At 43.3% G+C, this 23,192-nt stretch overlaps 1 protein-coding gene across 1 annotated transcript; it reads right to left on the reverse strand.

Moving 5' to 3' along the window:
• Nucleotides 1–19,950: 19,950 nt before the first annotated feature.
• Nucleotides 19,951–20,314, reverse strand: LOC128589762 (SOSS complex subunit C-like). Its single transcript, XM_053596470.1, has one exon. It carries the CDS (start codon nt 20,173–20,175, stop codon nt 19,951–19,953), a length of 225 nt encoding a protein of 74 aa, XP_053452445.1. The 5' UTR covers nt 20,176–20,314.
• Between the last annotated feature and the right edge of the window lie 2,878 nt (nt 20,315–23,192).

Raw genomic sequence — 23,192 nt, forward strand, 5'->3', positions numbered from 1 at the left:
GAGCATCATGCTCCCTGCCCCTTCCTTCCCTGCTAAAATGGGTTTTGCCAGCAGCAGGTGGTCCCATCTATGGGCCCTAAAATCACAGAGCAAATGTTTAGGGTTAGGGTTAAAGTGAGAGGAAATGCTCCAAACTTTAGGAAGTCTGTACAGGACTTAGTAAGTACTCAGACAACACTGTTAAGGAGTGAAATGGTTCAAAACTTTGGCCCAGCCCAGTCCTAGAAACTCTGAGAACCACGCATGATACGCATGATAAAATATCCTGAACTCCTTCCCCATCTTCAGGCAGGATCTGGGATTTGTTGCCTGCCTTAATCTTGACGTGTTCATTCAAGCACTGCGTAGGGACTCTCCCAATTTCCCTCCATGGAGCCCCACTATGCAAGAATGTGATTTATTTGGCTATAACCTAAAAATCCTAGCTAATGCTTTGGCGGACCAGGCTTTGTCTTAGAAATATTTTCCAATGGACAAAAAACTGGCTCTTTCTGGCTCACCACAGGGTCTGTATCTAAGAGTGTTGATAGAACTGCTGACACAGTGATGGATTTCTGTGAGGTAGCAATTAGCCAACCGTGCTGGGGGCCGATCCCCTCTACACTTTCAGCAGGTTCCTAGCAGGGATCGTTGCTGGATAGCCTAAGCTAGGTTCACATCAGGATTCAGACTTGCCTAGACATGAACTGAAAGGCTGGTGTATGCCAGGGGCTTGATCTTTTTGAGTGAGGAGTGTTGTGGAAAAAAACCACATAACAGGAAGAAAGAGTTGAAATTCATGGGTTTGGTTCAAAGACAGTGAGAGGGCAAGTTTTGGGGGCTAGGAAGGCAAGATTCTGAGGGTAGTATAGTGGGTGCCTGCTACTCAGATTGCCCTCAGCAGCTCTCTAGGCTGACTCCTGAGTCATGGGGGAAGGAGCTGCAACCAGGTGAAAACGGAGAGCTGTTCCATTGTTAACCTCTGTAGGAATGAACAGGACCAGGAGGCCTTACTTTGAACCCTCACCTGGGCCCATAGACTCTTCTTGCTCCCACTGATCCCTACCCATGCCCCCTCAGTCCTCTTTCCTTTTCTTTTCTCCATTGGCTCAGATCTGGGACTCAGGCATTTCCCCAAGATTCTTCCTTCTGCTTTCTTTCTAACACATCCTCCCGTAAGGCATTCATACATGTGTCAGGTTTGATTGAGTGTGTAGAGCCCAGAAATTGTCTCATATCACCCTATTGCCCCACCTTTCCTGAAGCATCTTTCCTTTTTTTTTTTTGAGACACAGAGTCTCTCTATGTTACCCTCAGTAGATTGCCATGGCAACACAGCTCACAGCAACCGCCAGCTCTTGGGCTTAGGCGATTCTCTTGCCTCAGCCTCCCAAGTAGCTGGGACTACAGGTGCCTGCACCTACACCCAGCTATTTTTTTGTTATAGTTGTCATTGTTGTTTGGCGGGCCTGGGCTGGATTTGAACTCACCAGGTCTGGTGTATGTGGCTGGTGCCCTAGCCACCGAGCTACAGGCAATAAGCTTCTTTATTTTTTTTTAGAGACAGAGTCTCACTTTATCACCCTTGGTAGAGTGCTATGACATCACAGCTCACTGCAACCTCCAACTCCTGGGTTTAGGTGATTCTCTTGCCTCAGCCTCCCCGAGTAGCTGGGACTACAGGTGCCTGCCACAACGCCCGGCTATTTTTTTTGTTGTTGTTGTTGAAGTTTGGCCGGGGCTCCCACCACCATTGGTATATGGGGCCGGCACCCTGCTCACTGAGCCACAGGCGCCACCAGGCGATGAGCTTCTGAAGCATCTTTCTATCTCACCACAGAGCAATCTGCCCACTCTGAGGTCCCCTACCATTTTGGTGGTATACTGACCATTCCTCAGTCTCAAGGCCTGAAGTGCTTCACTGCCTGAGGGCTTTCCCAGACATCAGGGTGCTTCCTCAGGCCCAGACAGGGGATTTAATACTCTAGGGCCAACCTTCAACTAAGAGACATAACTAGGTAGGTGAACACCTCAGCTTCCTACTCTCCCAGCTGTGCCATTCTGTAGCATGCTCTACCCAGCTTCTTGGACAGTCCTGAGCACTAGTCCTCCTCTCATTAATGTACACCATTGTAACATGACTACAGTTAAAATAATATACTACATATCATGTAGTTTCAGTAGCTAGAGGAAGGATCTTGAATGTTCCCAAAACAAAGAAATGATAAATGTTTGAGATGATGGATATGCTAATTGCCTTGATCTATACACTGTCACTGTACCTTTTGAAACATCTCTCTGTACACCATGAATATGTACAATTACGATTTGTCAGTCAAAAAATAAAATTAAATTCAAAAAACAAAAAAATGTATCCTCCATGGATTTCTCTTTCTTTCCTGTCTCTCATTTACTCACCCCCGCACTTCTGTTTCCTTGGCAACGCCTCTCAAGCAAACTGCGTATACTGAAGCCCTTCCTTAGATACTGCTTTTGGAAAAAACCTAAACCAAGATACCTCATCTCTATATTTCCTGGATTGCCATCAATTTAAATTCTCTACTCTCTCCTAGTTCCTCAGCCTTTCATCTTATAGCTGAAGTCACATTAATCTCTATGTGAAAACAATGCGCCATTCGCTGTGTGTCACACATTGTAGCAACACAGAGGAGCTGTGTTTTTGAAATTACAGTCTCCGTTTTCCTCTCTGCTCGATCAGTGTCTGTTTGTAGATGGAAGCAGTGAAGAAATTTCTTTGCCCTTTGATGAGAATTGTGCATGTACTGTGATCTCTTGAAAGGCAGAAGTAAGATTGCTTTCAAGTATTTTTACTTCCATCAGATGGGAGGATAATTTCCTTGCTATCAGGTAGTGGTCACAGAACTCACAGAGTGAAAGCAAGAAGCATAGCACGCCCTGCAATGCTCTGGGGGCTTCAGAGGCCCTGGCACTAGATGTAACTGCTGAGAGAGGCAAATGGAAGGTTGCCCGAAGGGTACATTGGAGGCACTCACCAGAGATAAGTGGCCTTATTTGGGAGGAATTTGAAGGAGGGTTGGATCTCCCACAACATAGATGAAAATGGAATCAAGGCTATCCTTTTAGGTGATGTCTTTTTTGATGATTTTTAACCTTCAGATTCCTGTGGCCTGGAGAATATGCATTATTCTAAGACACTGATAGCTGTGGCTATTTTCTACCATCTCTAAGTTGTTTAATTCAAATGAGCGGATGCACACTGATGCTTTCATGGACTGACCAGACACAAAGGGATATTTTCCCATAACGCAAAAGTGAGAGGGCAGAACCTCGTGAGATTCGATGTTCTGTCATATTTGAACTTGTAAGTGAGAATAACACAGAGGTGTCAGGACTTCTGAAACCTTGAAGTAGGACTAGAATTGGGAATGATTTGCAGAGAGGAATCTGCTAAGAAGAGCTCATTAGGGAGATTGTGTGCCACAATTCTTTGGAAGAATAAAATTCATAGAGAGCTGCTTTAAGATCGTGCATACTCTTAGAATTTTAGGATTTAGTGAACCTCAGAGGAATGATGTTTATTGAGTATGTTCTTAACTTTGGATACTTAAACTCCCTAAAATTGAAAGTGAACTTTTTCTAGAGAAAGGATCTGTAGTTTCATCAGGTTCTCCATGGGGTTTGAGACCCCTCAAAAGATTAAAAAACCTGGGTATACTTGAAAGGAAATTCCCTAGGTCACTTAAATATACCAACATGTGACCTCTGACCTGTTATAATTTACATGTGGATTTGCACTTAAAGCAATAATGATAACGACAACCATCATAGCCACCACCACCTCCATAATGAGCCTGAGAATCATGACTGCCATTGTGCTTTGGTATGTATGGAGAACTTGGCTTTGTACTCAGGTGCACATGGGTTCAAGTCCTAGTTCTGCTGTTGAATAATTGTATGACACTCATTGGGGAACTTTATCTTTGTTATCCTATTTTTTCTCCTCTAAAGTGAGCATTCCATCTCATATGTTGTTGTGAGAATTAGAAAGAATGTACGTGACCTCCTTGGAATTCCTCTTTTACTCATAAGCCTCTGTTAACCACTCAAATAGGTTACTGTATTGATTTGGGTTCATATTTAGAGAACAGAATGTATTCAGGCTGATTTAAATAGAAGAGTACTCACAATTTGGAGGGCTGGAAAAACAGCCTCTAGGCTGAACATTCAGAGATGGATCTCAAAGCCACACTGCAGGGTCAGAGCCCCAAAGAAGCTTCCGCATAGCCTATTATCAGGAAGCCATTTGCTGAATTGGGAAGCTGCCACAACAGTGGCTGGCCGTGAAGTCTACGGAATTATACCACCACTCATTCAGTCTGGAAGGTGTTGTGAGAAACCTGCCCCTACAACTACCAGCACCTGGTAGCCCTGTGGTGGTCTCTCCTGCACAGTGATGGCAGCCAGTGCTCAAAAGTTCCACAGAGGCACCTCATCCCTCTGTGACCATACTTTTTTTTTTTTTTTGAGACAAGAGTTGGACTCTCTGCCCAGGGTAGAGTGCTGTGCTATCAGCCTAGCTCACAGCAACCTCAAGCTTCTGGGTTCAAGTGATCCTCCTGCCTCAGCATTCCAAGTAGCTGGTACTATAGGTGCCCACCACAATGCCTGGTTAATTTTTCTATTTTTAATAGAGATGATCTTGAACTCCTGTGTTCAAGCGATCGGCCCACGTTGGCCTCCCAAAGTGCTAGGATTACAGGCATGAAACACCTCTCCAGGCCCTCTGTGACTATTGTTAAAGCAGAAACATAGAAACAAAAAGCCCTCATAATCATAAATATGATGATAGCAGTTCATAACTTTGCTTAAAAATCTTACCTTGTTAAGACATAATGATCTAATAAGGGTCAGGAAACTTTCTGTAAATAGTAAATATTTTAGGTTATTTCAGGCTCTGTAGACCACATATGATCTCTATGATGTAGTCTTTTGTTTTCTTGTTGCTATTTTTTTTTAACAAGACAACATTTTAAAATGTGAAAACTATTCTTAACTATGGGCCTTACAAAACAGGCCACAGGCCAGATTTGTCCCGTGGACCATATTTTCCTGACCTCTAATTTGATCTCATGGCTGAGTGCAGTGGCATCATCATAGCTCACTACAACCTCAAATTCCTGGGCACAAGAAATCCTCTTGACTCAGCCCCCTGAATAGCCGGGACTATAGGTCATGCCAACATGTTTGTCTAATTTTTCTAATTTTTGTAGGAGTAGGATCTTGTTCTAGCTCAGGCTGGTCTTGGACTCCTGGCCTCAAGCTGTCCTCCTACCTCAGCCTGCTGGAGTGCTAGGATTACAGGTGTGAGCCACTACGCCCAACCTAAGCTCATTCTTTTTATTTTATGTTATTTTATTTCTTTTTTTTTTTTTTGAGGCAGAGTCTCACTTTGTCGCCCTGAGTAGAGTGCTGTAGCATCATAGCTCACAGCAAACTCAAACATTTGGGCTCAAGTGATCCTCATGCCTCAGTTTTTTTCATTTTAGTAGAGACGGGGTCTCACTCTTGCTTAGTCTAGTCTTAAATTCCTGACCTCAAGCAATCCACCTGCCTCAGCCTCTCAAGTGCTAGGATTACAGGCGTGAGCCACCACCCCTGGCAGCTCATTATTTTTAATGGCTGAATAGTGTCCCATGGTATGGATGTACCACAAGTTTATTTTGCCATATATATTTTTTTGTTTTTGAAACAGAGTTTCACTCGTTGCCCTCGGTAGAGTGTCCCGGAGTCATAGCTCACAGCAACCTCAAGCTCTTGGGCTGAAGTGATCCTCTTGCCTCAGCCTCCTAAGTAGCTGGGATTACAAGGGCCGCCACAACGCCTGGCTATTTTTAGAGTCAGAGTCTCATTTTTGCTGGTTTCAGTTTTGCCATATTTCTTACTGTAATCATTTAGATTCTTTACTTTTTTTTGCAGTTTTTTGGCTGGGGCCAGGTTTGAACCCACCACCTCTGGTATATGGGGCCGGCGTCCTACTCCTTGAGCCACAGGTGCTGCCCCTCCCCCCCTTTTTTTTATAATTATAATGTTTTAGAGCAAATACTAGCACATATTATCTCAGTGCACATATGTGAAAAAAAAATTTTTTTTTTTTTGGAGACAGAGTTTCAGAGTTTCACTGTGTTGTCCTCGGTAGAGTACGGTGGCATCACAGCTCACAGCAACCTCAAATTCTTGGGCTTAAGTGATTCTCTTGGCTCAGCCTCCCCAAGTAGCTGGGACTGTGGTGCCTGCCACAACGCCCGGCTATTTTTCTGTTGCAGTTGTCATAGTTGCTTTAGCTGGTCCAGGCTGGATTCTAACCCACCAGCCTCTGTGTATGTGGCTGGCACCCTACTCAATGAGCTGTGGGCACTGCCCGTATGTGAACATTTTTGTACATAGGTCTCAGAAATGGAATTTCTTAGTCAAAAGATTCATTCAGATTAAAGTTTCATATACACTGTCATTTCTTATCCTGGAAGGTTTTTCCAAATCAGACTAATAATATTTGAGAATATCTATTTCCTATTACCCTTGCCAGTCCTTAATACTATTACTGTTGGCTCAGCTACTTAGGAGGCTGAGGCTAGAGAATCACTTAAGCCCAAGCGTTTGAGGTTGTTGTGAACTACAATGCCATGGCACTCTACCCAGGCTGACAAAGTGAGACTGTGTCTCAAAAAAAAAAAAAAATACAGGTGAGACAGGTGATAATTTGGGGGACATCTAAGAGAAGTTGGGATGCTGAGCACATGGACCAACTCTCCCTTTTCTGGGAGAAACTGGAATTTTTTTCCCCTCTGCTCTGTGCTGCTCAAGCAGAAGGATCGGTGCCAGTTGTCAACCCAAGACCCTGGGTAGCTAAACCAAAGTGTACATGGCCATCAGACCTCCAGGACTGGCAAGACATGAGCTAGTCCTCTGGTGCTGGACGCAAGAGTCCACCCTCCCCTACTCTGGTGGACGGGAGGGGAGTGGGAGTGGGAGTGGGATATATTTTCCTGATCTTATGTTGCAGGGCTTGGGGGCAGGATCTCTGGTAAGAGAATGTCCCAAATCTCCCTACTGGCTTTGGTGAGTCTGATGTTATGTTCTCTGGGGGGTACAGAAAGTTTGATTAGTTTCTGACTTTTCATAAAGCAAATTGGTTAGCGAATTTTTGCTGAATGGGAATGTTGCAAGAAGGGGAGTGAAGGTTAATCTCAGACTTTCTATACTGCCATGTCATTGATATAATGCAAGTGAATTATAAAATTTTGTTGTGAGTTTGCAAGTTCCTTATCCTTTTTGAGCCTCATTTCTTTTGTTTATTTTTTTTAAATAAATCTGTGAAGTGGAGGTGGAATATTAAGACCTCATTAAGTTGCAATGAGTATTAAATGAGGTGTATATATTTCCTGTGGGCATTACTGACTTCTGCTCCATTTCATGCACTCATCAGTGATGGCTTACATTTGTTTAACCATCAAGCTGTTTAATTAAAACATGGGGTTAGCCATTTTCTCTCTCTCCTACTTACCCTGGGTTGTCTTCTCTGAGAACTACCATTTCTACCTGGACCTTCTGACCTTCCTCCGGCAGTTACTTCTTCCCACAGGCCTAGGATGTGGACTTTGTCACAGACATCACTTCTGTTCTCACTGGATCTGAACATTTATGTGAACCATAGCAGGCACTCTCCTAGTGTCAGAGCAGTGCTCTGGTCTGTGGTGAGTTGGTTAGGGGAGTGGGTGCTGCTCTTCCACATGTCTGCTAGAGATATCTTAGGAAAGCTTGGCTGCCTATGTCCCCAAATCTTCCAGCATTTATATAAACCCTTGCCTGGCATTGCTTGGAACCAGTTGCCCCTGGCTTCTTCTTTCACTGTGAGGACTAAGACTTTGCAATTGGACAGGTCTTATCATCCCTGCTTCTTTCCCCCTTGGGACCAATTTTGTCTTAGGATGTTCCTCTTTGATTTATGCAAACAATTCTGGCAAGAACTGCCCCCATGGTTTTCCAGATGTTTGAATCAGAGCAGAAATGGACAGATGAGGCTCAAATGCAGGCTTATTCTATGTGTAAGTAAAGCATCCAACCTTCAAAATTGGTAGCTACCACTAGCTGTGAGCTTGAGTTGAATTATCTCTATTTGGGGTGCACAGAATAGGGCCATTTTAAAGTCATCGGACTCCTGAAATTGACTCCTGCTTGGGCTCTTCCTCTTGTGTGACCTCGAACAAATTACTTAACTTCTTGAGTTTCAATTTACTTACAGTTAAAATGGTAATAATAATTCCCACTTTATGGTTTATTGTGAGAATGAATAAATTATATGTGGAAAATTCTTGCCAAATATTTAGTTTAGTTTGCTTTTTATTTCCCTTTCCATTAAGCTTCTCTTTTGTGACTTATTAAGGCTGGGTTTTGTTTCATTCTACTTCTATAATCCTTTTTTTTTCTTTTTTGATTTTACATATGATCCTTTCATTGTTGATTTTCCCCCCATTTTTTCCCCCTCTTTCCTCTCTTCCTACCTGCCTACCTTCCTTCCTTTCTTTTCCTTGCAGCATTTTAAAAACAGTGGAGAAATATTCTGATAACAGAACCTCATCATTAGAACATCGGTAAGTTTTTACAGCAGAAATAAGTATAATTTGCTCCAACAACTGTGTAGGCTTCATGTATAAGTAACTTTGCAACTTCTTTTTTTTTTTTTTTTTTTGTAGAGACAGAGTCTCACTGTACCGCCCTCTGGTAGAGTGCCGTGGCGTCACACGGCTCACATCAACCTCTAACTCTTGGGCTTACGCGATTCTCTTGCCTCAGCCTCCCGAGCAGCTGGGACTACAGGCGCCTGCCACAACGCCCGGCTATTTTTTTGTTGCAGTTTGGCCGGGGCTGGGTTTGAACCCACCACCCTCGGCATATGGGGCTGGCACCCTACTCACTGAGCCACAGGCGCCGCCCAACTTTGCAACTTCTTAAGAAATTAAACACAGATTAGAATGTTACAAAATAATTTTAAAAATTTAAAATGTTAAAAAATCACTCATAATCTTATCAACTTAAATTAACAAAAAGAACTTTCATATTTTGTCTTAGTTACCATGAATCAATAACAAGTACTTATTTCTTAAAGAAGTTACAAATTCTGTATTCAAAAATCAATTTCTTCCCACACCAATTATCCAAACATCATCTACTAAATTATCAGTCTGTTCAAGGTACTGTGAAGCCTAAATTATAACTGGATGTAAAATGCTCTCATCTAAGCTGTTGGTATGGCATTAACTTTCTCAAAACTGTAGCTGAGAATGGACTTTCTCTTTCTATCTAATCTAAAAGGCAAGGCTCAAGAGATAGCAAAATTACCCCCAAACCACAAGTGGGAACAAAACCAATCATCTTAAAACCTTCTCCTTGTCATCCTTCTTATGAACTAAACGTGGCAAATAGTTGGAAACATAAGCTCATTAGTCAATGGGACAACAAAATATGTTGTCTATACTGTTGGATAGTTTCTTCCTAAAACAAGGCATGAGAGTGCAGGATGAAAATAGGGATGATGGGGCGGCGCCTGTGGCTCAGTGGGTAGGGAGCCAGCAACATAAACCGAGGGTGACGGGTTCGAACACGGCCCCGGCCAGCTAAAACAGTAGTGGCAACTGCAACAAAAATAGCCGGGCGTTGTGGTGGGCACCTGTAGTCCCAACTACTCGGGAGGCTGAGGCAAGAGAATCGCCCAAGAGTTTGAGGTTGCTGTGAGCTGTGATGCCACAGCACTCTACTGAGGGCGACAGAGTGAGACTCTGTTTAAAAAAAAAGGAAGAAAGAAGATAGGGAAGATGAAGATAACTAAAGACTACTTTTGGTTTTTAAAAATAGAAATTCCACCATAGCTATGGAATGAAATATTCCGAGGCATTGTACTTTTAATCCTGGAGTAGCCAACAGCATGTTTTTAGAAGGACATTATAGAATTATAACATATTCTCACTAGAATTCACTTCCAATTTCACTTTACAAATAAGAAGGCTTGATATATTTATTGGACAAAGACAGTGGGCAATATACCAGCCAATGAGGATACCCCAATGAATTGTGAGTTACAACTCTAAACACTACCTCATTTGTACCCACTGCCAACCAGTAAGTATTCAGGTTACAACAAAAATACATTTATATTAATCTTTACATTTATTCTTTTTGAGGCAGGTCTGACTCTGTCACCCAGCTTGGAGCATAGTTGCATGATCATGGTTCATTGCAGCCTCGAACTTCTGGCCTCAACCAAGCCTTCTGCCTCAGCCTCCCAAGTAGCTGAGACTATAGGGGCATCCCAACATGCCCAGCCTAATTTTTTATTTTTGAGACAGAGCCTCAAGCTGTCGCCCTGGGTAGAGTGCTGTGGCATCACAGCTCACAGCAATCTTCAACTCCTGAGCATAAGTGATTCTCTTGCCTCAGCCTCCCAAGTAGCTGAGACTACAGATGCCCACCACAACACCTGGCTATTTTTTGGTTATAGTTGTCATTATTGCCCAGGCTGGATTTGAACCTGCCAGCTCTGGTGTATGTGGCTGGCGCCTTAGCCACTTGAGCTACAGGTGCTGAGCCTTAATTTTTTATTTTTTGTAGAAAGAGGTCTTCTTTTTTTTTTTAAATTTTTTGAGACAGAGTCTCACTTTAGAGGTAGAGTGCCTCTAGGTAGTGTCCTAGGTAGAGTGCCATGGCATCACAGCTCATAGCAACCTCAAACTTTTGGACTTAAGCGATTCTCTTGCTTTTGTCTCCCAAGTAGCTGGGACTACAGGTGCCTGCCACAACGCCCAGTTATTTTTAGAAACAGGGTCTCGCTCTTCTTGCTTAGGCTGGTCTCCAACTCCTGAGCTCAGATAATCCACCCACCTTAGCCTCCCAGGAGGCTAGGAGTATAGGGTGTGAGACACTGCACCTGGCCTTAGAGATAGGGTTTTGCTGAGTTGCCCAGGTTGGTCTTGAACACTTGGCCTCCAGTGATCCTCCCACCTTGGCCTCCGTAGTGCTGTGATTACAAGGCAGAGCTACTGCACCTGGCTGCCTTTTACATATGTCAATGTACTATTCTTGAGGATATTGCTAATTACTATTGTCTCGGGAAGCTACATCTAACTTAAATCTTCAAAACCAGTAATCTTGGTGTTGCTGATACAGGATTTCAGAATTTAACCGGGGCTAATAACAGCTGTGTGGAAAGCCAGGCCTATAGAGCTTAGACCAGGAAATTCCCACATGGACATTTTTTTTTTTATTGTTAAATCATAGTTGTGTACATTAGTGCAATCAAGGGGTACAATGTGCTGGTTTCATATACAATCTGAAATATTCTCATTAAACTGTTCAACATAGCCTTCATGGCATTTTCTTAGTTATTGTATGTAGACATTTGTATTCTGCCTTTAGTAAGTTTCGCCTGTACCCATTCTAAGATGCACATAGGCGTGGCCCCACCCATTACCCTTCCCCCACCTCAACCTCCCCCCTCCCTTCTCCTCCCTTGGCCCTTTCCCCATACTCTTGTGCTATAGTTGGGCTATAGCCTTCATATGAAAGCTATAAATTAGCTTCATAGTAGGGCTGAGTACATTGGATATTTTTTCTCCCATTCTTGAGATACTTTGCTAAGAAGAATGTGTTCCAGCTCCATCCATGTAAACATACGTGGACTTTGTTTTGAGTGGAGTTTTAAATTTCACTTAGGCGCACCAGTGGGTTAGGTAGGTATTATTGGAACACCAAAAACAGGAGGCCTTGTTGGTTTCACTGGCAAAAAGATAAGCCCTAGATGACAAAGTTCCAAGCATGGCCAAACAAAGAAATGAATTCATTTCATAAAGATTAGCACATTAAGAATTCAATAAAGATTGGTCACAGTCTTCCTTCAGGAATCATGCAGAAGCAAAGCAGATCTCTCATGTGCTTACATGGCATCCAAAAGTACTCTATGAAGTGCTAATTTTGTGTTTCTTTTTCATGCAAAAATAAAAAAGTAACTATCAATCCATAGTCAACCATGCACAAACTATAGTAACTGAATGAGTTGGGAGTAATTCCTCTATTTCAAATACTTAACATAAGCAGATACAATAGAGACTAATATTCAGAAAAATGATTTCTCACTATAAATATGTGTAATCTAATCATAACAAAAGTGCTTGACGAATACTTGGGGTGGGTCAGAACATGGAATAAAGATGGAGTTAATATTCAATAGGGGAGGACTTCATGGAGAGGGATCTTGAAAGGAGGTGGAAGCTTGAAAATGATGGAGAGTCCAAGCCAATCTCATATATATATGTCTGGTTGAATTTTCATTAGGACATTGTTCCTGATGGCATGAAAAGTAACAAAATACAAAGTTAGATTATGGAACCTAAAAGAAAATTCTTTGTTTTTTTTTTTTTTAGAGACAGAGTCTTACTTTATTGCCCTTAGTAGAGTGTCGTGGCATCACAACTCACAGCACTTTATCGCCCTCAGTAGAGTACTGTGGTGTCTCAGCTCACAGCAACCTCCACCTCCTGGGCTTAGGCGATTCTCTTGCCTCAGCCTCCCAAGTAGCTGGAACTACAGGTGCCCATCACAACGCCCGGCTATTTTTTTGTTGCAGTTTGGCCGAGTCCGCGTTTGAACCCGCCACCCTCAGTATGTGGGGCTGGTACCCTACCCACTGAGCTACAGGCACCGCCCAGCATTTTATTTATCAGCTTGTAAAATATAAAAGTGCTGTTATTCAACCTTGACCATTTTGACCTAACAAAATAGCAGGTTCTTTTGCATCAACATAACACAGATTAATAATTTAATAAAAAAGTAATTATTACATGTAATTATTTATCTTGTTATATAAATGTTATGTGTATTTTATTTCCATACATTGTATATAGCTAAGTATATTTAGCATTAAAACCAGAGAAATTACTATAGTCTAGTTTGATTTTTTTTTTTTTGGAGACAGAGTCTCACTTTGCTGTCCTGGGTAGCCCGCACGCCTTGGCGTCATAGCTCACAGCAACCTCAAACTGTGGAGCTCAAGCAATCCTCTTGCTTCAGGTACCTGGGTAGCTGGACTATAGGTGCCTGCCACAATGCCCAGCTGTTTTAGAGGCGCAGTTTCACTCTTGTTCAGGCTGGTCTCCAACTCCTGAGCTCAGGCAATCCAGTCACCTCAGCCTCTCAGAATGCTAGGATTATAGGCGTGAACCACCAGGCCCACCCTTGTAGCATAGTTTTTTTTTTTTTTTTTTGGCCGGGGCTGGGTTTGAACCCGCCACCTCTGGCATATGGGACCGGCACCCTACTTCTTGAGCCACCAGCGCCGCCCTGTAGCATAGTTTTGATGACTGAGAAAGCATTTCCTTCTTCATTCACTAAGTCTGAGTCTTAGTATGTTCCTGCATTCTGCCCGGGTAGATATACAGGGGTGAGTAAAAGGTAGTCCTTTTCCTTGAGGCTCTCGCAATTCAGTAAGGGAGATAATTACAATTACTAGAGAGTCTGTGTTTATACTGGGTAAGGAGGAGGGCCCTGAGGTCAGAGAGGCCCAGTGGTCTAGCCTGGTCTTCACTACTTTTGCTAATTGCTCAGCCTGTCTCAGCCTCCTGGAAATAATAACAGTACTTCACAGGATTGTTGTGAGAATTAAATGCGAAAAGTTGCTTAGCATTGTGTTGGACTTACCAAGTACTCAGAAAATGTTGGGTATTAGCATATGTGTTAGATGCTACTTGGGTAATTAGATATGGTTGTACTTGCTTCCTTTTGAATGGAGTTAGGTAAACTGGGTTTAATTATAAGCACCATATGATTAGACAATAATGGTTTATAGTGATCTCATTTGTTCTTGATAATGGTTCAGAAAAAAATATCATCTTTCCCTGAAAGTGGGGCCTGTTGTCAGTCAAAAGTCCTGGTCTAATTCAGTGGCTGAACAGATTTAACACATCTCTCAGGAGTGAGGCTAGCTTTCCTAGGTATTCAACATTCTCTTAACAACTTTAATAAAAAAGAGGAATTGGAGTTTGTGTGGTGGCTCATGCCTGTAATCCTTAAACTCTAGGGGCCTAGTTGGGAGGATCCCTTGAGCTCTGGAGTTTGAGACCAACCTGCGCAAGAGTGAGACCCCTTTTCTACTAAAAATAAAAATATTATAGCCCAGCATTGTGGCTGACACCTTTAGTCCCAGCTATTTGTGAGGCTGACATAAGCGGATTGCTTGAACCCAGGAAGGAGTTTGAGCTAGGTTAACACCATGGCACTCTACCCTGACCAACAAAGCAAGACTCTGTCTAAAAAAAAAAAAAAAAAAAAAAAAAATACAAAAACATACAAACAAACAAAAAAGTGACCAGCAGGGTGGCGCCTGTCTGTAATCCTAACCTGCTGGGAGGCGGAGGCGGATGGATTGCTGGAGCTCAGGAGTTAGAGACCAGCCTGAGCAAGACCCGGTCTCTAAAAATAGCCCGGCATTGTAGTAGGCAACAGTACTCCCACCTACTGGGGAGGCTAAGGCAAGAGAATCGATTGAGCCCAAGAGTTAGAGGTTGCTGTGAGCAGTGATGCCATAGCACTCTACTGAGGGCAATATAGTGAGACTCTATCTCAAAAAAAAAAAAGAGAAAATGAAACAGGAATTAATGGATTTGGTGATAATTAAGAAATAAAGCCATGCCAGGCGTGGTGGTTCCTGCCTGCAATCCCAGCACTCTGAGAGGCCGAGGCGGGCAGATCACCTGAGCTTCGGAGTTCAGACCAGCCTGAGCCAGAGCAAGATCCCATCTCAATTTTTTTTTCTTCTTTTTTTCCCCTTTGGCGGTTTTTGGCCAGGGATGGGTTTGAACCCACCACATTTGGCATATGGGGTGCTCTAAAAATAGCTGGGTGTTGTGGCAGGCACCTGTAGTCCCAGCTACTCAGGAGGCTGAGGCAAGAGAATCGCTTGAGCCCAAGAGTTGAGGTTGGTGTGAGCTATGACACCAGGGTACTCTACCCAGAGCGACAAAGTGAGACTGTCTAAAAAAACAAAACAAAACAAAACAAAATGTACCTTTGCCTTCTTAGGTAAAAATAAATATTAGTTATTGCCAAGATGCGCACAGGCATGAATGCCTTTATCAAAACTCACTGAATAGAAGGCTGCGTCTGTGGCTCAGTGGGTAGCGCACTGGCCACATACATGGAGGGTGGCGTGTTTGAGCCTGGCCCCGGCCAAACTGCAACAACTAAAAAAGCCATTGTGGCGGGCGCCTGTAGTCCCAGCTACTCGGGAAGCTGAGGCAAGAGAATCGCCTAAGCCCAGGAGTAGGAGGTTGCTGTGAGCTGTGACTCCAGGGCACTTGATAAAGTGAGACTCTGTCTCTAAAAAAGAAAAAAAAGGAGGGAATAAATATATACCTGTATAAAAAAAACTCACTGAATAGACTTTAAATTTGTTAATACATATTATTATGCCCTAGCATTTGCCAGGTACTGCGCTAGGTAGACTCTGGGAGTATAAAGGTAAAAACTACAGCTTGGTAGGGGAGACAGACATTCATCAGGGAAGCCTTCACATACGTCTGTATAACCAATAGTTGCTCAAAGTGAAGAGCATTGAGTAAAGACCCTGATTTGGATTGGGGCATAGGTCTGTGGAGGTCAAGAAAGTGTCATTTAGGGAAGCAGCATCTAAAAATACCATTTACCCTTTAGAAGAGCAAACCACCAGCAAGTTCAGGAAATAGCAGCTTAGTCAGTTGTTTAGTTACCTTATGGAAAATGCTATGTTAATATAAATTATATATTCTATTACCCAGCTGTATTGGTAACATCAAACATGACCTTTCTGTTTGTCATTCTTTCCTGTAAGGACTTTCATTTTATTAACTGTATTCACCTCTGCAGTGATATTATTAACATATATACACACATAAATGTATACTTAATTACAGTTTTTTTAGATGGACTAAATAAGAAGTTGGGGGAAATTTAGAATATGGTAAAATGACCCTAGATAAATTCTTTTTTTTTTGTTTTTTTTTTTTGGCCGGGGCTGGGTTTGAACCCGCCATCTCCGGCATATGGGACCGGCGCCCTACCCGCTGAGCCACAGGCGCCGCCCAACCCTAGATAAATTCTTTATTCCTTTTCTGGGAGGGACACCGTGGTCTGGACTATTTCATTTATAATTATGGTATAAATAAATAACTACTCCTTTTTACATTTTTCTCAAGCAATCAGTAAATAATATATTAGTCAATTAAACTTGAAAGAGTGCCCAAACAGAATTTATTTTCTGGGTTTTTCCTTGCCGAGGCATACATTTGATTAATTCTTTAGCCAGTTGGATTATCACAGGTCAGTAAGATAATTAACAGGAAGCCTAGTTTTGTTGTACTGATAGTCATCATCAGGAAGGAACTCATCTACAAGAATCATTTGATGTAAAATAAATAAACCCTTTTAGTAGTACGTTATCACAGATTCAAAATGTCCTACTTTGTCAAGGAGGGAGTGAGTGCAGTATGGGTTTACTGTAGGAACCATTGCCTGAGTTTTGGTGTTGCTCACAGTGGTATCTCATCTGATGTTTTCTCTTAAGATGAAACATGAATCCAAAATGTTATCAAAACTGCCTGTTAAAAAAAAGAAAACTGCCTGTAGTCCCAGCTACTCGGGAGGCTGAGGCAAGAGAATCGCTTAAGCCCAAGAACTGGGGGTTGCTGTGAGCTGTGATGCCACAGCCCTCTACCGAGGGTGACAAAGTGAGACTCTGTCTCTAAAACAAACAGACAACAAAAAAAGTTATCAAAACTAACCACTAATAATATCATCAAATAAGCTCTCTGATTAGAGTAATTGGTAATTAAATTAGCTAGAAGCGCAAGAATTTGCTGCATTTCAAAAAGTCTTATTATTGGTCACATGAGTTATCCTATAATTCACCCTAATAAAAGGATAGATCGGATAAGATCATAACAACGATATCACACATTTATTGAGTTCTTAGTATGAGCCAGGAACTGTGCTAGGCACTTAAATACATTATCGCGTGTCATTTGTATAGCAACAGCAAAGGTAGAATGGTTTATTCATGAATTTCTTCCCCAGATCAGAGATGAAGAAACAGGAAATAATCACGCTCAAAAATTTATATGGTACGTGTGACCAGTATGCTTTTTTATCTATGTAGAGCTGAGTAAAAGCTGGGCATGGTGGCACATGCCTGTAATCCCAGCACTCTAGGAGGCTGAGGAGGGTGGATCGAGTAAGCTCACTAGTTAAAGACCAACCTGAGCAAGAGCAAGAGGGAGTCTCTAAAATAGCGAGGCATTGTCGGGGTGCTTGTAGGCCCAGCTCCTTGGGAGGCTGAGGCAAGAGGATCACTTGAAGCCCAGAGTTTAAGGTTGCTGTGAGATACACTGACACTGCATTCTACGGAGGGCAACAAAGTGAGACTTTCAAAAAAAAAAAAAAAGGAAAAGAAAAACGAAAAAAGTAGAAACTAGAAGAACATTAGAAAGAGAGGAGGAGCTAGGAAATATGGGGGTAGTGGAGGTAGAACATTATAATAATGGATTACTACATGCCAGACACAGAGTGTATGATAAGGTTTACAAACTGGTTTATGTTTATTCGTTTTTTGCTTTTTGAGACAGAGTTTAACTGTTGTCTTGGGCAGAGTGCAGTGGCGTCATACCTCACAGCAACCTCAAACTCTTGCGCACAAGCGATCTTTTTTTCCTAATCCTCTCAAGGAGCTGGGACTGCAGGTGTGAAGCACCACGCTGGTCTGTTTTTTCTATTTTTAGTAGAGATGAGTCTCAATCTTTCTGTTTAAGCTGGTCTCCGAACTCCTAAGCTCAGGCACGTCACCAGCCTCTGCCTCTCGGAGTGCTGGAATTACTGGCGTGAACCACCGCACCTGGACAAAACTTTTTTTTTCTTTAATATGCTTACAGTTTTCTCAGTACTTTACTTTTGCCATAATAGTTTTCCCCAGACCTAGCAATTCCCTAGTTCTCTGAGGACATCAACTGGTGTCCTACAAATTAACTCAGTTCTGACCCTACCTGCCTGGAGATAGCGCAGACCCCACGTTCAAAGACGAGTCCCACTTCAGTTGCCAGTGGCATGTCCAGGTTGTCACCTGCGCTTGGAACTTACTGGTCATACATCGAAGCTTCCCTACGACTGCCCCCCTTGCATTCGTCAGTTTGCTAGATTAGCTAGGAGAACTCAGGAAAACGGTCTATTTCCTGATGATCCTTATATGACAAAGGCTAGGACTGGAGGACATGCATCCAGATGAAAGCATTGCACAGGGCCAGGCCTGGTAGGAAAATGTGCGGAGCGTCCGTGTGCCGCGCGGTAGCAAGCGCTCTGAACATCTGGACGCTGTGTGCCCTTATTTGGCCCTCTGTTTTTGCCGCCGCCATGTGCTAGCTCTCTGGTCGCGCTGGCCTGGTTGCAGTCCCGCAAACCTCACTCTTCTCGTGCGGGGACTCTTGGCAGTACCGCACCCCCTAGCTTTGCGCGTCGGAATCAGCCGCGGTACCGCACGCTCCAGTCTTCCCAGGTTGGAATCATTTGCGGTACCTCGCAACCCTCGTCTTGGAGTTCTTTCATTTTGAAATCGTTTTTGTAGCACCATACACCTCAGTATTTTGTCTTCAAATTATTTGGGGGTACCAGACCCCTCCGTCTTCTGGTCTTGGGACTGTTGGCAGTACACACGGCCCAGTCCCGCCGTGTTGGAATCGGTTGCGGTACCGAACGCCCCACGCTCCAGGCTTCTCTTCTCGGGACCCTTGGCGCTACTACCTGCTCTGGGGGTTTTGGACTCGTTTGCAATACCACGTGTTTCAGTTTTCCCTTCTCGGAACGGTGTACAGTCCTGCCCACCCCAGTCTTCCTTGTCCTGTACTTTTGGTGAGTACCTTACTCTCCATTCTTTTTGTCATGGAACTTTTGGGGACACCCCACACCTCGATTGTTTTGCAGTATCACTCGCGCAGGGGTGGGGAACCTGCGGCTTTGGGGCCACGAGTGGCTTTCTGGGTCCTTGAGTGCTGGCTTTTGACCGAATCCAGGGCTTTTTTTTTTTTTTGTTTGTTTGTTTGTTTTATATAGTAATGCTCCATAAGAGCATGTACAAATTTAAAAGCCACCACATTTATTATAATTGTTTTTAATAGCATTTAGTCACATCATTTATTATGGCATATGTTTAAAAAGATAAGACTATTTATCTTTAAATAGTAATAAGTCTTGTAATTTAGTCTTATTTTTGTTTAGAATTGAGAATAGGGGAAATACAATTTCACAAAGAATATTTCAGGTTCTTTTGTTAACTATAAAATCAAAAGGTATACTGATACTAATCCTTCAAACACCAAATGTGAATGTAACTTATTTAAGCCTATTGGTTCACACGTTATAAAGCACCCTCATTTCTTTAAGGTAAGGACTATAAATGACTCTTGAAAATCTAGTATGGATATGATATATTCAGTCAAACCTGTTGGGGGCTAGGGTGTGATTTTATATGACCATCCAATTCAGAATCCGATTTAGAGTTAAAATCAAACAGCATTTCAGAACAGTTGCTGTCATGGGCAGCATAATCAGTGCCTCAGACAATACAGCTCTTAAAGCTCTCCATCATCCTAGTTATCATTTTTGGTTGTTTTGTTTTCACTTATACGTTCCTTCCTTTAAAAGAAGCAAAAAAATACAGAAGTTCACTGAAATTCTGAAAGTCACTGTTTGTATAGCACTGAATGATAGTAGCTTTGGCATTTGGTATTACGAAGTCACTTTCTTTTTTTTTGCAGTTTTTGGCTGGGGCTGGGTTTGAACCCCCACCTCTGGCATATGGGGCCAGGGCCCTACTCCTTTGAGCCAGAGGCGCTGCCCACGAAGTCACTTTCATCACAAATATTTTCTTCACCCTGGGTCAAGGCGAGGTAAATCTGGAAGAATAAGGTTCCCAAATGCAGAGTCTTGAGTTATGAAGTGTCCAGATGAATGTGCATGAGCATGCTGCCAAGCTGCCTTCTGCTGGGCTGCTACGTGCTCTGGCTCAGCATGATCCCGGAAGTCCTTATTCAGAGCAGGTCTGGAGAGTGCGATGCTAGCTCCAGGATGATTTGTTGAAGACTGGTTCAGCATAAGTAATTTTCTTTTCTCTTTGTCCAGTTCTGCCAAGATTGCAACTCTGTTTTTGTTTTAAAAACCTTGTCCTGAAGGATTTGCTACCGTCTTCCTATTCCGTTTCAATTATGTCCAGTGGCAACCAATCAGCACTTTACAATCATTTAATAAACGTGCTCTTTAAAAGCCGAAGCCAGGTTTTATAGAACAAATCCTCCTGTGAAATTTGGATTCGGTCAAAAAACTGCACTTGGGGATCCGGAGCGCCACATGTGCCCGTGAGGCCCTTTGTGTTGGAATCCTTTAGTGTCTCTGAGGAAGCAGTTCTCTTGTCTTGTTTGCGGCACCGTGCGCCCCACTCTTCTCACTTTGGAACCCTCTGTGGTACTGTACACCCCAGTTTTCTCGTTCTGAAACTCTTTGGGGTGCTATGCTCCATTTTTGTCCTGGAACTCTCGAGTGAGAGTACCTCAGGCTGTAGTCTTCTGTCACGGAACCGTCAGTGTGCAGCAGCGCAGGCGACAGTCCTGCTTGGGGTGCAGCCCGTGCGCAGGTCAGAACTAACAGCGCTTCTGTGCGCAGCACTCTCCGGGGCAGCTCCAGGACAACTGGGGTTTTCCAGCTCCCCAATCTTCGGTTGGGAAATTACAACAGTACTCAACAAAAAACAACATTGGCAGTAACCATGATGCAGCAAGTGTGCCAACACCGACGCCGCCCACTGAGGCAGTGGTTGGGACCAGTTACTGAGCCCAGAGATCACTAAGGACTCCTGTCTCTGTCGGGTGGCCAGCACCCTTCTCACTGTGCCAGTTGTCCTAAAAATGTACCCTGGATGTGTTTGTGCAGATGCAGTAAGGCACAGACACTCAAATGATCGCAAAGGAGGAGGAAATTGTTTTTGTTTTTGTTTTTTATACTCACAGTCCTCTAGACATGGGGAGGCAGAACACACCGCACAGGGAGATGCCCATGCCGGAGGAGCTGGCACAGGCAACTGCTGGTGGAGCTTGATTGTGGTTATCTTGGGAAGGAATGGGCAAAGCAAGGTACGCAAGGGGTACAAATTTAGGATTGGATAGTTAGAGTAGTGTGAGAGGATTCTGGGCTATAGAGTAGGTCCCCAGTTGTGTAAAAACGAGTTTTGGCGAGTCTAAGTGTCTCTAAGTAAATCATAACTTTTTCACATGTGATGCCTTGTTGGCAAATTGCAGCTTCTCGAAGGCAATGAGCTTTAGTGTGGAGCCAGCGAGGACCCTTGAAATTAGTCTGCCCCTTGCTCTTTATTCCCCTCTGCCACCCCCCAGAACTTTTTTTATTGCAGTGAAAAACACAAAACATTAAATTTATCATATTTACCATTTTAAGTGTACAGTTAGTAATGTTAATAGTCATATTTTTGTACAACAGATCCCCAGAAATTTTTCTTTTTGCAAATTTGAAACTCTGTAGCCAGTAAACACTGACTCTTTCTGCTTCCTTTCTTAGCCAGCGGTAACCTCTTTTCTATTATTTCTATAATTTTGACTACTTTGAGTTCTCATAGAAGTCCTTTTTGAGATCTTCCATAGTGTTTTCTATAAGCTTGCATTATTTTATATTTCTCCACCGACAGTGCACAAGATTTTAAACTTCCCTGTTTTCTCTTCAAAACTTTTTTTTTTCTTTCGTTCTTTTTTTTTTCCTAAAAAAATTTTTTTTTCATAGAGACAGAGTTTGTTGCCCTTGGTAGAGTGCCGTGGTATCACACAGCTCAGAGCAACCTCCAGCTCTTGGGCTTAGGTGATTCTCTTGCTTCAGCCTCCTGAGTAGCTGGGACTATAGGCGCCCACCACAACGGCCAGCTATTTTTTTGTTACAGTTTGACCAGGGCCGGGTTTGAACCCGCAGTTTGACCAGGGCCGGGTTTGAACCTGCCACCCTCAGTATATGGTGCCCTACTCACGGAGCCATAGGCGCCGCCCTCTTTCGTTCTTTCTTTCTTTCATAATTGAGATTGTATTGCTTACATTGAGGATCAGTTCACACACATTTCAATTTGTCCCCTATTCTTTTTTTTTCTTTTGAGATAGAGTCTTACTCTGTCACCCTCGATAGAATGCCGTGGTGTAGTGGCTCACAGCAACCTCAAACTCCTGCGTTCAAGTGATCCCCTTGCCTCAGCCTCCCAACTAGCTAGGACTATGCGTGCCTACCACAACGCCCTGCTGGTTTTAGTAGAGACAGGGTCTTGCTCTTGCTCAGGTTTGTCTGGCACTCCTGAGCTCAAGCAATCCACCTACCTCAGCCTCCGAAAGTGTTAGGATTACAGGTGTGAGTTACCACATGTAGCCTTGTTCCCAGTTCTTAACGTATCATAACGAAAATCTAAAAATCTGGGCCAGGCGCAGTGGCTCTCGCCTGTATTCCTAGCACTCTTGAGGCCGACGCAGGTGGATTGCCTGAGCTCCCAGGTTCAAGACCAGCCTGAGCCAGAGCGAGACCTCATCTCTAAAAATATAGCTGGGCATTGTGGCGGGTGCCTGTAGTCCTAGCTACTTGGGAGGCTGAGGCTGGAGAATCGCTTGAGCCCAAAAGTTTGAGGTTGCTATGAGCTCTGACGCCAGGGCACTTTACCCACGGGTGACAAAGTGAGACTCTGTCTCAAAAAACAAAACGAAACAAAACAAAAAAAGGCGGGGCATGGTGGATCACGTCTGTAATCCCAGCTGGAAAGCTAAGGTGTGTGGATTGCTTAAGCTCATGAGTTCGAGACCAGCCTGAGCAAAAGAGAGACACTCTCTACTGAAAGAAAAAATGAGGCAAGAGGATCACTTGAACCCAAGAGTTGGAGGTTGCAGTGAGCTGTGACGCCCATGGCACTCTACTCAGGTCGACAGCTTGAGACTGTCTCAAAAAAGAAAATCTAAAAAAAACCATTGTGATTCTTTAAAAAATTTTTTTTTTACTTTTTAGAGACAGAGTCTCACTTTATTGCCCTTGGTAGAGTGCTGTGGCGTCACAGCTCACAGCAACCTCCAACTCCTGTGCTTAGG

The sequence above is a fragment of the Nycticebus coucang genome, chromosome 7 (assembly GCF_027406575.1).
Source record: "Nycticebus coucang isolate mNycCou1 chromosome 7, mNycCou1.pri, whole genome shotgun sequence".
Taxonomy (NCBI): domain Eukaryota; kingdom Metazoa; phylum Chordata; class Mammalia; order Primates; family Lorisidae; genus Nycticebus; species Nycticebus coucang.